Source organism: Arachis hypogaea, chromosome 13 (genome assembly GCF_003086295.3).
Source record: "Arachis hypogaea cultivar Tifrunner chromosome 13, arahy.Tifrunner.gnm2.J5K5, whole genome shotgun sequence".
Classification (NCBI taxonomy): Eukaryota; Viridiplantae; Streptophyta; class Magnoliopsida; order Fabales; family Fabaceae; genus Arachis; species Arachis hypogaea.
Window position 1 is genome coordinate 129,752,037 of NC_092048.1, and position 15,343 is coordinate 129,767,379.

Below are 15,343 nucleotides of genomic sequence, written 5' to 3' on the forward strand. Positions count from 1 at the left end.
TAAATTAAAAGCTTATCATCTTTGCACGTAACGACTACGCACAAAAAAATAATTGTGTATATTACACACGTGTACTATAATTTTCCAAATAATTATCCGAAGGGAACCACTCGCCCAAAACGAAATCAATCCCACTACTACTTATACACATACGTTTGCACATGAATAAAGCATGAAAATGACATTCACAATTAGTCTTGGATAAACAATTTACAAACGAGTGATTGTTATTGAGGAATACCATTATCAAATGAACATGTATGTTTACAATTATGATGAAATAGAAAGATAATGCCAATTGTATGGAACCTTCAACAGCATTATTATCATCAGATTCGATCTAAATCTACTGTTCCCCTACCATTCAACACCTAGCATTCAACCACTGCAATATATCATTCCTGACAATCTCCACATTTTCATCAGTCTCGCCAAAGAGCAAAGAATGCATCATGCCATCATAGATCTTGATACTCTTGTCCTCACTCTTAGCCTCCTCATAGAGTTCCCTGCTTACAGCAGGGTCAGTTACAACATCAGCACTCCCATGCAACACAACAAAAGGAAGCTCGACATCACCAAGCCTCTTCCCCACAAAATCAGTAACCCTCAGAAGCTCAACCACTGTCCCCAACCTCGGTTTCCCTCTGTACCTCAAAGGGTTCATATCCGCAATCACCTTCTTGTGATCCACCTTCACAGACTTGTACAATAGATCAGGAGCAGGAACAATGGCCCATGTGGGGAAGAATCTCGCGAGAAAAGTGAGGATCTGAGGAATTGGCCATTTGGGTCTCACCTTATCAGAAATTCTGCACATGGGTGCCACCAAGATCGCACCTTTGAACCCTTTCGGGTCCGCAAAATGGATCAAAAGGCAAATAGCACCACCCATGGACTCCCCATAGAGAAAGCAAGGTAAATTTCTAAACTTTGGATCTTGTTTGATGGAATTGAAGAATGAGAGACAATCCTGAACAACAAGGTCAACGTTGGGAACGAAAGCTTTGAGTCCCTGGGAGCGGCCATGGCCCTCAAGGTCGATTGCGAAGGAAGCGAAACCGTTCTGAGCGAGGAAGATAGGGGTGGCTTGGAAGGTCCAGGAGATGTCGTTGCCGTAGCCGTGGACCATGAAGACGAGGGCGCGTGGGTGGGAGGGAGTGTGCGGAAGCCAAGAACGTGTGAAGAGTGTGAGTCCCCTTGGCGTTGTGAAGTGTGAGGCGGCGGCTGAGATTCCTTGTTGGACGTAGTAGTCTTGTTCTTCAGTGTAGCCCCAATAGTGAGGGTATGTGGGTTTCAGAAGGGATGTTTGCTCGTCTTCCATCGAATCACTTGAACGATTGGGTGGCGGAGACAAGACGACACCACACTACTCTTGCTCGATCCCAACTCCAACCTTTGAGCTTTGACTATTCACCTCACTTACCTTTCTAACCAAGGAGTTTGTATTTTCTAAGAGTACGAGTTGGATTTTAAAATTAGGATAAAGAATATTTTTTTTGTATCGAAGTTAGTAAAAGTTTTAAAAATATCTTTAAATTTTATTTTATTTTAATTTTTTTTAAAGTTTTTTTAAAAATATTTTTAAATTTTATTTTATTTTAATTTTGTTCTAAAGTTTTCGATTTGTATTAAATATATTCTCGACAGCTAATTTTTTAAAAAATTTAAGACCAATCTAACAATAATGTATGAAAATTATGTTTAATTTGCTTGTGTTTATGGGTGGCAATGGGGGCGTGTTTTTGCTCTATCCGACCCTGCCCCGCCGTACAACAACTTGCATAGAACACGCCCCCTTCTACCCACGGGTAGTAAAACGTTGAACCCTAACCCACCCCTACCCGTTCCTATAATTATTAAAACTTAATAAATAAAATTAAATTTCAAAATTTGTATGACTATCATCACATACATAACATAAATTAAAGTAAAAATTTAAATATGATACAATATTATTAATCATTTATTAATTATTTTACATAAATTATATATATTATATATATAGTAGGGCGGGTAGGAGCGGGTATTACCTAAACCCGACCCCGTCACGCCCCTCTCAAGAACCCGCCCGAGCGGGTAGGGGCGGGGTGGGTACCCGCGAGTTCGGGTGGTGTTGTCATCTCTACTTGTGTTGAGGGTTGTTCTTATAAAATTGTTGTTGAATTGGTTTTAAATTTTTTTAAAACAATAAAATTTAGGGGTATTTTTATCAAATTTTAGGGACAAAAAATATACTTTACACTCAGAAATATTATTTATAAGACAACATTGAATCTTATATCAGACAAAGAATTACTAAAATTTTAAATAAAATAAAAATATTAAAGACAAAAATAATATATTATTTTTAGAAAATTTACTAAATTAAGTAACATAAAAGTGAATTTTAACCAAATGAATGGCATCATAAATATAAGATTTTTATTCATTATAAAATGTTTATAGAATGATTAGTAGATAAATTTTCAAAAAAATAAAGAGCATGTATAAATAGATTTTTTTTAATCTCTAATGTATCGAATTTCTTTAATATTTAGTTTAATTAAATTTTATTTTTAACTTTAAAATAAATTTTAATTTTATCCTTCAATAATATCGAATTTTTTACCATATATAATTATTCAATTATTTTTTTAGTCACATCTAAGTAAATTACTCTTAATCATATTACTTTTATTCTAAGTAAATTTATTTTTTTAATTTACTTTGAGAGACTTTATGAAATGCTTGTAAAATAGTTAGTAGATAAAGAGCATAGTATATATACAATAAAATATAAATTATATTTTTTTAATATACCAATTTTTTTAATATTTAATTTAATTAATTTTATCCTTCACATGATGATGTATATTTAATTTCTAAAGTATGAAGTTCTTCAGTAAAATTGGTTTTGCTGTTGAAGAGCACCTAATGACAGGGGAAAATGTATTGAAGATGATGGAATCATCCCTAGCTAAAAGGGCAATGCAAATTATGATGCTACAAAGTTTATTGAGCTTGCTTCTTCAAAGTGTGTTCTGTTTGAGGCTAGAGAACAACCTGATATCAAGTTTCTTCTAATTGATGTTACACCCCCTACAAAAGTAGAAAGAGGTTTTTATTTTTTGCTTTAGCTTTTAATTTTGACCTTCAATTGTAATATGCTGTCCTTTTTCTCCATTGCATTTGTTTACTCCTCTCTTTTTAGTTTTTATAGGTAGCATCATATTTGTTAATGGGCCTCACATAAATACATTTGTTAATGGGAAAAGAATATGATATGTAGTAATATCTTATTAATAATTTCATTGTTATTTTAGAATTATCTTACATTTATTTTAAGAATACTAATTTATCATTCTATAGTTTTATGTTACTAGGAATTTCGAAAAAAAAAATGAAGAAAAAGCTGAAAGAGATCAGAGATGATGTGGCTGCAGTTTTCACAGACCAAGGAGTGCCATTTTTGTTGTGTCTAAGATGAATTTTGATTTTTGAAGATCAATGTTATTTTTATGTTCAGATATGTTCTCTTTTTACTTTTAAACATGTAATTCCAAAGCCATGAGTTCATGAATGTGTTTGACTATGCTTTTATATTTCCAATTATCGAATTTATCATTATATGAAACAATAGAATAAATTAGGAAAGTTTTCTGCTTTTCATTTTGTAGGATCAATGCTTGTTTGACCGTCATTATTTTGATAAAAAAAATTTTAATAAAAAAATATATTTTTTTATTTTTTAGCGTGTTTGACAAATTTTGAGTAATAAAAATAAAAGCACTAAAAAATTAGAAAAATATTTTTTTTGAGAAATTGTAATTTACATATTTTTTAAAAGATCTTTTTTTCTTAAAAAAAGATGTTTTTCATATAATAAATAAACAAAAAAGTACTTTTATATTGTTATATCCAAACATAATTAATAGATAAAAATATCTTTTTGCATGAGATACCAAAACATAAAATTACTTTTACTTTTTCATAAGATCTTTTAAAAAAAATAACTCGAAAAAATATATTTTCTTATAAGCTCACCCAAACAAGTCCGAAATTTTTCAGGGATTTGCAGAATAGGTAAGAACTCTGTCAAATATAATTAACTGTCAAATATAGTTCTGATTTAGCAATTTATCCAACTACCCTTCTAAAAATGGTTACCCATGATATGCTCCATTTGCATTAACCGCTGATAGTTCCCAACTACCTTTTACCAAGCCTTTATCCATTGCCACTTCTTTTATGACTATATACAGATGATGCTAACAAATCGCTAAAAATTTGAATGGCATGTAACAGTTATTCATATGGCAAAGGGAAACAGTTAGCATAAATCATACCCTTTAAATCCAAGTCTCTTCTTGTTATGTGGGGTGCTTTATTGTTATCTATTTGGCCATTACCCATTGAAATGTCAAGAACTATGATATACGTGGCATTTACAAATTACAACTCTGATTAAAACCTACTTCTTAATAACTTGATTTAAATTTGATTAGTATAATAAATCAACTTTGAAATGGTATACCTAGATAGTGGTGTAAGTTACCTTTCTTTGACCATAGTCAATACTTTTTATTTTATTGCCAAGCTTTACCAACAAATTAAAATCACACCTTATCTTCCTTTGTGCAATCCTATAAGTACACTTGGCAGGAAAGTTGCGGATTAATGCAGGTTAAAAGCTATTAAAGAAGATACTAAGGGTTAGTTAGAAACTTAAAATTATATCTTTAGTTTAACTAATTAGGCTTATCCATTAAGTGTGATTAAAGATGCATCCATGGCAGTCAAAAAAGAATGCAATGGAGTTTTTTAATTTGTGTGGAGTGGGGGGGAAGAGTCTAGACAGGTATAAAGACGGATTAAATGTTAGGTTTCTAACTGATTCTGTTTCTTTGCCAGGAACAACAATGTGAATAACTTAGATATATGGGGTAAGGGTGTGCATGGTCCAATCCGGCTCGAAGACCCAGTTTGACCCCAAATAATTTAGGGGCTATTTTGGTGTAATTTTATTGGGTTTAGGGTAGGGTAAGGGTCTCAAAAATAGACTCGGTTATTATTTCGGGTTGGATCCAGGTCATGGTTCGGGTCACCCGAAGTCGGCCCGGTGGCCCGGTCATCATACACAATTAATATTTTGTGTTATTAGTGATGGATGATAGCTATTCTTATGTGGAATTTAAGTATTGTAAACCTTAATATTTTGTGTTATTAGTTATTATAAGACTATAAATTAATGTTTTATGTTTAAAATGCATAAGATTTTAGACTAATGCATAATATTGTGTTATTTATATTGATTTAAATATTTGTTGTTATTAGGCAATATTAGTATTGATTATGGTTATGCTTTAATTTTAGAGAATAGTTGGTTCTTGTTATATTTTTCTAAGTGAATTTTACCATATCAAATAATGGTTGGAGTCTTGAAAATTTGAATATTTTCACATGTTAGCTTATAAGAAGGTATCAAGGTAATGTAATGTTAACGGCCCGGTTTTCACCCGATCTTTACCCGCTATAATCGTATCCCGAAAGTGTATAGGTTTCATCGGATCTAGGACCGGATTCGAGTCTAATAAATAGACCAGGTATATATTTCGGGTTGAGTCTGAGTCACATCAAATCCGGTTTCACCCGACCCATGCACACCCTAATATGGGCTTTAATTAATTGTAGCAGATAAATATAGTACTCTTATTAGTGGACCTGGGAATTGATAAGAGCAAGTCACAAGTGTTGTGCTCCGATTTGCCATTCTTATTCTCCTGTGCAATCAATTAGTCAACTACTACTACATTTACAACATATACTTAGGAGAAGTATTAATTAACTAGAAAAAAGATTGATGGGTGTGTTAATTAAAAGTGTTTTGAGGGTCATCAAATTTTAATTTCCACTATGTATTGGCCAATAATCGTGTTCCTCACACACAGTAACTCCCACATATATTGTGTGTCTCAGATTGGTGTGACAACCACTCAAAAAGAGACAAGCTAACAATTATTGTTTTTCAAATGTGGGATCTTAAGCAGCTCCTCATTTTATATATTTTTCCATATTGCACCCACTATGTTATATTGTCTTTTTTCCATAGGATGACTCATACCTAGATTTTGGAAAATCATTCCTAACTAATAAGTAACCTTTTTAAGAAGCTTGCATTAATTTGAAACAAATTACCAAACTCTATAACTTATGAGCTACATAATATAAATTGGCAAGAATGAACTCTACAATCATAAATGACACTATAAAATAAGTTTAATTTGTACTACTATATATTCTCTCTAATTACATCCACCATTTCCACAATTTATGTGCTTTCAAAAGGTAAGAACATCATCCCCACTTAGTAGTGATATTTGCAATTTCAAGAGGAAAAATAGGGGTGTGTAGCCGCATCAAAATTTAATAAGAATGATAAGATAGATGTTGATACAATGATTTTTTTCGCAAAAAAATATGTGATAAATAAAAGTTCTTTTGCATATATATAAAAAGTACACAAGCTAGACAGATTGAACTGATAGCAGTTTGACTTATATGTCTTGATATATTCTAAAATTACTAGCTGTTGCATTCTTCGGCTCATTTTTTTTGATATTGAAAACCTGTGTGTGTTATGCTTTATTATGGACACTAGGGGTGCATTACAGCCATGTGGGACAGCTTTACTTCAATCTTAGAAGAGAGAAAACGTACCGTCCGTTTTCTTTGAAAAAAATTTTTGGTGTTACAAATCGGACGGTCCGATTTGTAAAAAAAAATTTTTGAATTTTGGACATTGAAATCGGACCGTCCGATTTCAGGAAATTTTAATTTTTTTTATCTTGCAAAATGCAAATCGGACTGTCCGAATTTAGTATAATATGAATATTTTAACGATCCAAATACAAATCGGACCATCCGATTACTCACCCCATTTTCAGATCGTCCGATTTAGTTACCCTGACACCATACACCAGTATTGCACCCATGTACTCCATAATAATGTCTCACACCATTCCTAGCCCCATAACAAAAATAAAAAGCGGCATTCTTCATCACATGTTAATAACTATATATAGTGATGAGAAGAACTTCTGATTGATTTGATGACACTGATTTGACTCCAACGTCTGAAAGTGCAGCCATGATATATGATGATCATGATCATTGAATGGATGAAACATTTTGTACGAAATTAACCTTTTTGAAAAAAATTGAAATTTTACCAAGTAGACACAAAAATGTTAAAGAAGAATTTCAAGTGTATTAGTGCTGATTTGAATTATAAAAAATATATATAATATATATTAATTAAAATCAATAATTAAAATAATTGAAACACTAGTATTCTTGGTACATTTGAAATTTTTTCATCCTGTCACTAAATTTAAATGTCACCCTTGCTTAATTACCACTAATCTAGTTGTGACTAATTAATTAGGTACACTGAGACGTGTCACCTTCTGGAACAGATCAGATTAAATGGCCATAAGGCTATTCCCGCACACAATTATGGTGACACTGCATTTTTTTATTTGAAATAATAATTAAATAAGTTTTGAGCTATAAATATAATAATATAATGAAGAATAAGAACATAGATGAGAGGTTCAGAGCCTGCGTGGTGCTGAATGGATCAAAATATAAAATAATGTTAAAATTAAAGAAATAAATGAATTTACTGTTGCTATAGGTGGATATCTATTGGCCAACAAATGCGTGCTTAGTTGAGTGCCCTTTCTTTAATTTTATGGTGCCTTTTCATGTTTATATATGAAGAAAAATATATTTTTTTAGCATTTAAATTATTGAATTGTATATAATTCTATTTTATCACTTTTAAATTTTGATGTAACTCTCATTATATATAGGAGAGTTCATCTTTAAATACTCTTTATTAAATAATAAAAAACTGTATTTTTTGTTAATTAAATAAATTTTGGCTCTTTATTTATTATATTTTATATCGATTATTTCGATTAAAATTTATAATTTAAAATTTAAATTTTAATGTTTAATATTTAAGATTCAAAATATAAGATTTAAGATTTAAAGTTCAAAGAGCATTGTATTAATATTCACCGTATTATATATTATTGTTTATATATTATCAAAAATGCTATTTATACACTAAAATCAGTTACTAATATATTATGTATAAATATATATGTGGTTTAATTTATTTTCAATGTGTATTTATATTAGCGAATGAGGTATAGCTCAAATGGCATACTCTCCCCATACTCAATTAAAAAGTCGCGGGTTTGAGTCTCCTATCTTTGGTAAAAAAATTCGCTATGTTACCAACAGCATTTTTGCCAACTTCTGCCAACTTTAATTTATAACGGTATTTAATGGAAGTGTCTTTGTAGATGTGTCTAATAAAAATATTTTTTTATAGATGTGTTTAATAGAAGTATCTTTATAGATGTATTTTCTGAATGTATCTTTTTATACATGTATTTAAAATATAATAATTAATTATTATTGATAATAAATTGATAGATAATATATTAGTCCCCTGTACTTTTTCATATTTTATAGGCTGATTTTAGTGTATACATAACATAACTCATATCTAAATTTGAAGACCTAAAAGTCATAAGTTGCCCACTTACTTGATTTCATAAGGAAGTAAGAATCAATACCTTGACGTAAGATTGTTCTAAATACCTCAAATCAGATAACTCACTACCAAAGTAGCTTAGCTTCCACTCTTGCAGTCACTTCGCTTTCTTTTTCATTCAGAAACTATTTTCTGATACTCAAAAAAATTCCAATTATTTGAAGTTAAAAAAGTGAAAATAATACAGATAAAGAGAATAATAAAATAAAAGATATTATTGAACACACTACTTAATAATACAATGATGCAATCCAAGTCATTCTTCAATAACCAAGTTGATATTATTTCTCACTCACCACTACTACTTAAGAGTTCGCCAAGTTTCAATTAAGAGTCATAACGCACAAGGTTCGCCACAAAAAGCATACCTTTCTATTTTGTCATGATGAGATTCCTGAGAGATTTAAGCTTTTAATTTTGTTAGATATATAAATATACAACCATTTTGGAACATATACCATAATGCATTTTTTCTTATATGATATGATATTTATCAACCAGCAAGAATATGGTCAATATTTAGAAAAATTAGATAAAGTTTGATTATCATGCATGCTATCTATGTGATCGATCTTCTATAGTGACACATAGTCTTTTCGATATGACTTCCCGAAATGACCGAATAAAATAAAGCCTTCACAACACTACCTTTTCATTAAAATCAATAAGACTTCTTTTTGGCTGCTATGGATATTGTTCATCATGCCTTCACTTTAATTTCCTAGGATATATTCATGCAATTCGAATAGAATTGTATGGTACAACTTTTGTCTATGCCGCATGTAACACCTCAACATAAACATAAACAACAAACTAAATAAACCGCCTACTCTCAAAACATGATTTTGTTGTATACCCTTGAAATTAATCGTTAATATTGCCCTCTGTCTAATAAGTGTAACATAATCTATTCTTAAATTAGTAGGAACTCTTAAGTCAAAAATTCCTTCATCAGTCATGTCGGCCAAAATTGTCCATTATAATTTGATGTTCTTACATCATGGAATCGTTTGCCAAATTAAAAAGTATACAGAATAATAATAATAATAAAAAAAGTTAACTAGAAAGAAAGATATTGGATATGCTATCCAATTGATGAAGTACGATTTTCAAATTTTCTCCAAGATTATTCTCTTCCCCTTTTATTCTCTCTTATTATAAGTTCTATTCCATCACTTTATTTTCTTCAAACCTTTTATACATTTTCTTGTTAAAATAAGAAATTAAAATATATATTATAATAATAAAGTATCAATATTTTTGTTATTTTACTTTTAAATTTTTCTTTTTCTCAAACACTAAGTAGCACTTTTAGTGTATGAAAATAAAACCTTATATTAAAGTCTAATTAATATGAAATAATTCCCATCTATGGAATCTATTTGGATAGACAAGGACAAGCATTGTGTTCCTTCTAAAACCTTTATTTTTGCATGAACTGGAATGTAATATAAAGTTTCAACACGAATATTTATCATGAAATTCAAATAACTACTAACATTGATGTGAATACACATATTTAATGATGTTGCAAGTTCAACCACCCATATAATCATCCACCATATATGTTTCGCCTCCATGCATCAATATGCTCCCTCTAGTAACAAGCTGCCTAAAAATCCATGACAAACGTCACATACCATCTTCATCCAATAAGAAGCAAGAAAAGGAGAAGTTCAATTAATTAAGATGATCGATAGATATCTTAATGATATTTTAAATTCAAGAATAAAACAATAATGCTAGAGAGATAATAAAAACTCAACTCAAATTTGTCTTATTTAATAATTACCGTAAAAAATAAATAATAACTAAACTACAGTCATGTTAAGTCGAATTACTCAACTTTACTAATTATGTTTAAACGTTAGTGGTTCAATAATTTAAATTTAAGAAAAAAAAGAAAAGGTGGGGTTGTATGATATCTGTGTCATCCCTAGGTAGCTGTTGTTTTTTTTTTTTTTTGGTTATGTGAAATTTCCACCCATGATGAAGCATAGTGGAAAGCACAAGCAAGGAAGTACATGATAGGTAGGACCCTCCCCCCTCTACTCATTATTATAAATAGGCATGTTGAGTTCTCTTTGCACATCAACCCAATTTCCAATTAAGTAAAAAATACCACAACACAATAATATGGATAATGTTGTTACATTATTGTTAAAGTTAAAGCTGAGAAGCTTGTATAGTATAATGTTCTTACTTTATGTGTTGTGCTTAAGGGGTGTTATTGTGTCCTCTAGACATCATGAGAATGAGAGAAAAGTGACAACGATTATGAATAACAATAATAATAATAATAATGGTGATGTTGTGAGAGGCTTACCTGGCCAGCCTGCTGTGGATTTTGAGCACTATGCTGGCTATGTTACTGTCAATGAAACCAATGGAAGAGCACTCTTTTACTGGTTCTTTGAGGCCATTACCAACCCAGATGATAAGCCTTTGGTCCTATGGCTTAATGGAGGTAATTAATCATAGCTGGAAACTCATGTGCAGTCGACTTCACGTGAAGTTGATAACTGAGAGCCCTTAAATGATTTGATTAATTTGACTAAATTTTTATCTAATGGTTCTCAACTATCAACTTCACGTGAAGTTGACTGCACCTGAGAATCATGAATGATGTGTTTAATTAATTGAATTTGTTGCATGCAGGACCTGGATGTTCTTCTGTGGGATATGGAGCAACACAAGAGATTGGTCCATTTTTAGTGGACTCTGATGGGCAGGGACTCGAATTTAATAACTTGTCTTGGAACCAAGAAGCCAACATGTTATTCCTGGAATCTCCTGTTGGAGTTGGCTTTTCCTACTCAAACACAACTAGTGATTATGAACAATTGGGTGATCAAATGACAGGTCCATTATTACTTTAAACTTAACATAATTAATATTATTTGATTTGTTACATGCAAAAACATGCATGCATATCTTTGATTTGTAACTTGTTTGTAACAGCTAATGATGCTTACACTTTTCTCCACAACTGGTTCCTCAAGTTCCCATCCTATAGAACAAGGACTTTTTACATAGCAGGGGAGAGTTATGCAGGTATTTATTCTATATATTCATTCATTCCTGCATCTTAATTAATCATTTCCACTAATTAATTAAACTAATTTCAGGCAAGTATGTGCCGGAGCTGGCTGAACTCATCCATGATAGGAACAAGGACCCCTCCCTTCATATTAATCTCAAGGGCATTATGGTATAATAAATAATTAATTAATTAATTTCAAATATCCATGGATCATGTTTTGAATGATGAATTATTATTGTAGTTAGGAAATCCAGAAACATCTGATGCTGAGGATTGGATAGGGCTAGTAGACTATGCTTGGAGTCATGCAATCATATCAGACGAGACTCACAAAACAATAAAAACAAGTTGTGACTTCAACAGCAGCGATCCATGGCGTAACCAAGATTGCAGTGAAGCAGTAGATGAAGTCCTCAAACAATACAGAGAAATTGATATATACAGCCTCTACACCTCTACTTGCTTTGCCTCTACAGCGCGCTCTTCCATGGCGCGCTCATCATCATCTACAACAATGGTATATATAATTGGAATATGTTCAAATCACTAACTAATTACAATTGAGTCTATATCTATTGCTAATGAAAAATGATCTAGGTAACACATATGTTATGTTATGTGGATAGATGCCTAGAATGATGGGTGGTTATGACCCATGCTTGGATGACTATGCTAGAGCTTATTATAATAGACCCGATGTTCAGAAGGCCCTACATGCTGGTGATGGCCACAATCTCAAGAATTGGAGTATTTGCAAGTAAGTAAAGGCTTTGTTTGTTTTTGAAAACAGATAAGATAAGACGTTAAGAATAAGATACAAAATATAGAAATATAAAATTTTGTGTTTTTATATTTTGTTTGGTGATAAATCAGAGCAAATTATGAAAATCTAATTTATTATTTTATTTTTTATCTAAAAAAATTAAAAATATATATATAATAATAAAAAATTAACAAGAATAATAAAATAAAAAATAAAAAATAAGTTGTGTTCTTTATTAGTGTCTCTATCTATGTCATTCTTATTAGAATGAACACAATGTCTTTATCCATATCTCATCTGTCAAACATAATTTTATGTCCTATATTTCATTCTGTTATTGTAAACAAAGCCTAAAATATATATAATTAAGAGAGACTTGTTTAACTTAAAAGACTCATAATTTGATGCGTGGAAAATTCCATTGCAGCAATGATATATTCAATGGATGGGGAGATTCAAAGGCAAGTGTAGTGCCAATATACAGGAAGCTAATATCAGGAGGAGGACTTAGGATATGGATTTACAGTGGAGACACAGATGGAAGAGTGCCAGTGCTGTCAACAAGGTATAGCTTAAGTTCTCTTGAATTGAGAGTGAGAAAGGCATGGAGACCATGGTACCATGAGAATGAGGTGAGTGGGTGGGTAGAAGAATACGAAGGGCTAACATTTGCTACTTTCAGAGGAGCTGGCCACGCTGTTCCATGTTTCAAACCAAGTAGCTCTCTCGCCTTCTTCTCTTCCTTCCTTCGTGGACAATCCCCTCCTTCTACTAAATAAATCAATTATTATTGCTTCATTTTCCTTTTATTATTGTTTCGCTCATCCTCTATTACCTCCTCATATCACATAATAACATTCCATCCGTTCAAAATAACACAAATATTATATGTCAAATTTTAGTGCACACTTTTTATTTTTAGTATTATCAGTGATCAATCAGAACTAACTACTTCAATAATAATAATAATAATAATAATAATAATAATAATAATAATAATAATAGGTGTTTGCTATGGTACGATGATAAATTCATACGTACCGATACGTTTAAAATATGGACAAATAATAACAATCCACGTGAAATTTATTTTTCACATCAACATTTAATTTTTGTTTTTTTAAATATATATTATATCACCACTTTTACTAATACACCCCTTTAATTAAGTAAAAATAAAAATAAATATTTTTTATTTAATTTTATAAAAAGTCTTAAATATCTTTCTTTTATTTGATTAGACAAAAATATCTTTTTAAATTAACAAAATTTTAAAATTCAATTAATCCTAATTTTATAGTTTCAAACAATTTAAACAACAAAACAAAAACATATTAAAAAAAAAATCAAAATTTCTTCGTCTTCTTCAATTTCTCTAATCATTCGTGCCCCCTCTAAGCAAAACATATTAAAAAAACAAAAAATCGATCGTTTTTCATCTTCTCTAATTACTCATCTAAAACAAAGCAGTAAAAATCCCAAACCAAAACCCTAGGTTCTTTGCCGCCGTCGTCCATAGGCACCACTTCATTTACAAATGAGCCTCACCAGAATCAGACCCGAAAGTAATGCCTGAAAAGTCAAGAAATTTTTCACCTTTTCGTCGATTAAGCCTCAACATTGGCCATACAAGCAAAGGTTCTACCTCTAAAGAGATTGGGCACATGTCGCATTTGAGCTCCACACCAGCTCTTAAATCAAACATGCAAGATGTGAGGGGCTATGTTAGATCAAACACTTTAGGTGATGATAAAGCTTGTGATTCAGGCAGCGGCAAAGAACTTAGGGTTTTGGTTTGGGATTTTTACTACTTTGCTTGAGAGGGGTAATTGGAGAAGATGAAGAACGATTGATTTTTTGTTTCTTTGATATGTTTTGCTTAGAGGAGGCACGTATGATTAGAGAAATTGGAGAAGATGAAGAAATTTTGATTTTTTATTTTTTTAATATGTTTTTATTTTGTTGTTTAAATTATTTGAAACTATAAAATTAGGATTAATTGAATTTTAAAATTTTGTTAATTTAAAAGGATATTTTTGTCTAATCAAATAAAAAAAATGTTTAAGACTTTTTATAAATTAAATAAAAAATATTTTTTTAATTTTTATTTAATTAAAAGGGTGATATAATATATATTTAAAAAAATAAAAATTAAATCTTGATGTGGAAAATAAATTCCACGTGAATTGTTATTATTTGTCCATATTTTAAACGTATCGGTACGTATGAATTTATCATCATACCGTAACAAACACCTAATAATAATATCTTTATATGAAATTAATATTGTAAAACGTGTCAAATTATCCCATTATTCATAATATTATCTTCACGTGAAGATATTATTATTGAAGTTATTACCTTTTTTATACCATCAAAATAAATAGGAATGTTCAAGATTTGATCTAACCCGAAATATGCACATCTATTTAATCTGATTTAAATTTGTCATTTTTACTCAATATTATTATTGGTTCGAATAATACTGCCTCAGTCCGAAATTATCTTTTGTAATTAAAATATATATTTTATAGTAAAATTAATAATAAAATATTATATTTTTATTTTAATTAATATTTTTATGTTATATAATATTTTAATTTAAAATAATTTATTTTAGTATAAATACGATATAATTTTTATTAAATTTAATTAGTAAAAATAAAATTTTATTAATTTATTATATAAAATTCATAAATTTATACGTACTAATTTTATATTGGATCAACTCGATTTAATTTAATTCATTTTGGATTAATTTAGGATCGAATCAAAACAAATTTGTTAAAATATTTGAGTCGAATTTAAACCTAATTAAACTAGGTCTAATCCAACCTGACTTATATACACCCTTAAATTTAAAGTGTACAAAAAGAAATATATGAAAAAAGATTATATTTTTTGAAAAATAATTCATGTGAAAGAG

At 30.3% G+C, this 15,343-nt stretch overlaps 2 protein-coding genes and 1 long non-coding RNA gene across 3 annotated transcripts; 2 read left to right on the forward strand and 1 right to left on the reverse strand.

Moving 5' to 3' along the window:
- Positions 1–209: 209 nt before the first annotated feature.
- On the reverse strand, positions 210–1,644 carry LOC112733435 (caffeoylshikimate esterase). Its single transcript, XM_025782381.3, has one exon. The coding sequence runs from the start codon at positions 1,322–1,324 to the stop codon at positions 365–367; it is 960 nt and encodes a 319-aa protein (XP_025638166.1). The 5' UTR covers positions 1,325–1,644; the 3' UTR covers positions 210–364.
- Positions 1,645–2,959: 1,315 nt separating this feature from the next.
- Positions 2,960–3,562, forward strand: LOC140178011 (uncharacterized). The gene is made up of 2 exons (XR_011869966.1): positions 2,960–3,099; positions 3,352–3,562. It is a non-coding gene; the product is annotated as an uncharacterized lncRNA (long non-coding RNA).
- A 7,131-nt stretch (positions 3,563–10,693) lies between these two features.
- Positions 10,694–13,313, forward strand: LOC112733436 (serine carboxypeptidase-like 31). The gene is made up of 7 exons (XM_025782382.3): positions 10,694–11,078; positions 11,270–11,473; positions 11,573–11,665; positions 11,740–11,822; positions 11,896–12,171; positions 12,281–12,411; positions 12,845–13,313. Exons 1-7 carry the CDS (start codon positions 10,748–10,750, stop codon positions 13,194–13,196), a joined length of 1,470 nt encoding a protein of 489 aa, XP_025638167.1. The 5' UTR covers positions 10,694–10,747; the 3' UTR covers positions 13,197–13,313.
- Positions 13,314–15,343: the final 2,030 nt, after the last annotated feature.

What these genes read in the sequence shown, in the direction of transcription:
- LOC112733435 (XM_025782381.3), bottom strand. Translation starts at nt 1,324, where the DNA reads ATGGAAGACGAGCAAACATCCCTTCTGAAACCCACATACCCTCACTAT.
- LOC112733436 (XM_025782382.3), top strand. Translation starts at nt 10,748, where the DNA reads ATGGATAATGTTGTTACATTATTGTTAAAGTTAAAGCTGAGAAGCTTG. An exon ending in AGCAGGGGAGAGTTATGCAG is followed by an intron (nt 11,666 to 11,739) that starts GTATTTATTCTA and finishes AACTAATTTCAG; the next exon opens with GCAAGTATGTGCCGGAGCTG. An exon ending in AAGAATTGGAGTATTTGCAA is followed by an intron (nt 12,412 to 12,844) that starts GTAAGTAAAGGC and finishes ATTCCATTGCAG; the next exon opens with CAATGATATATTCAATGGAT.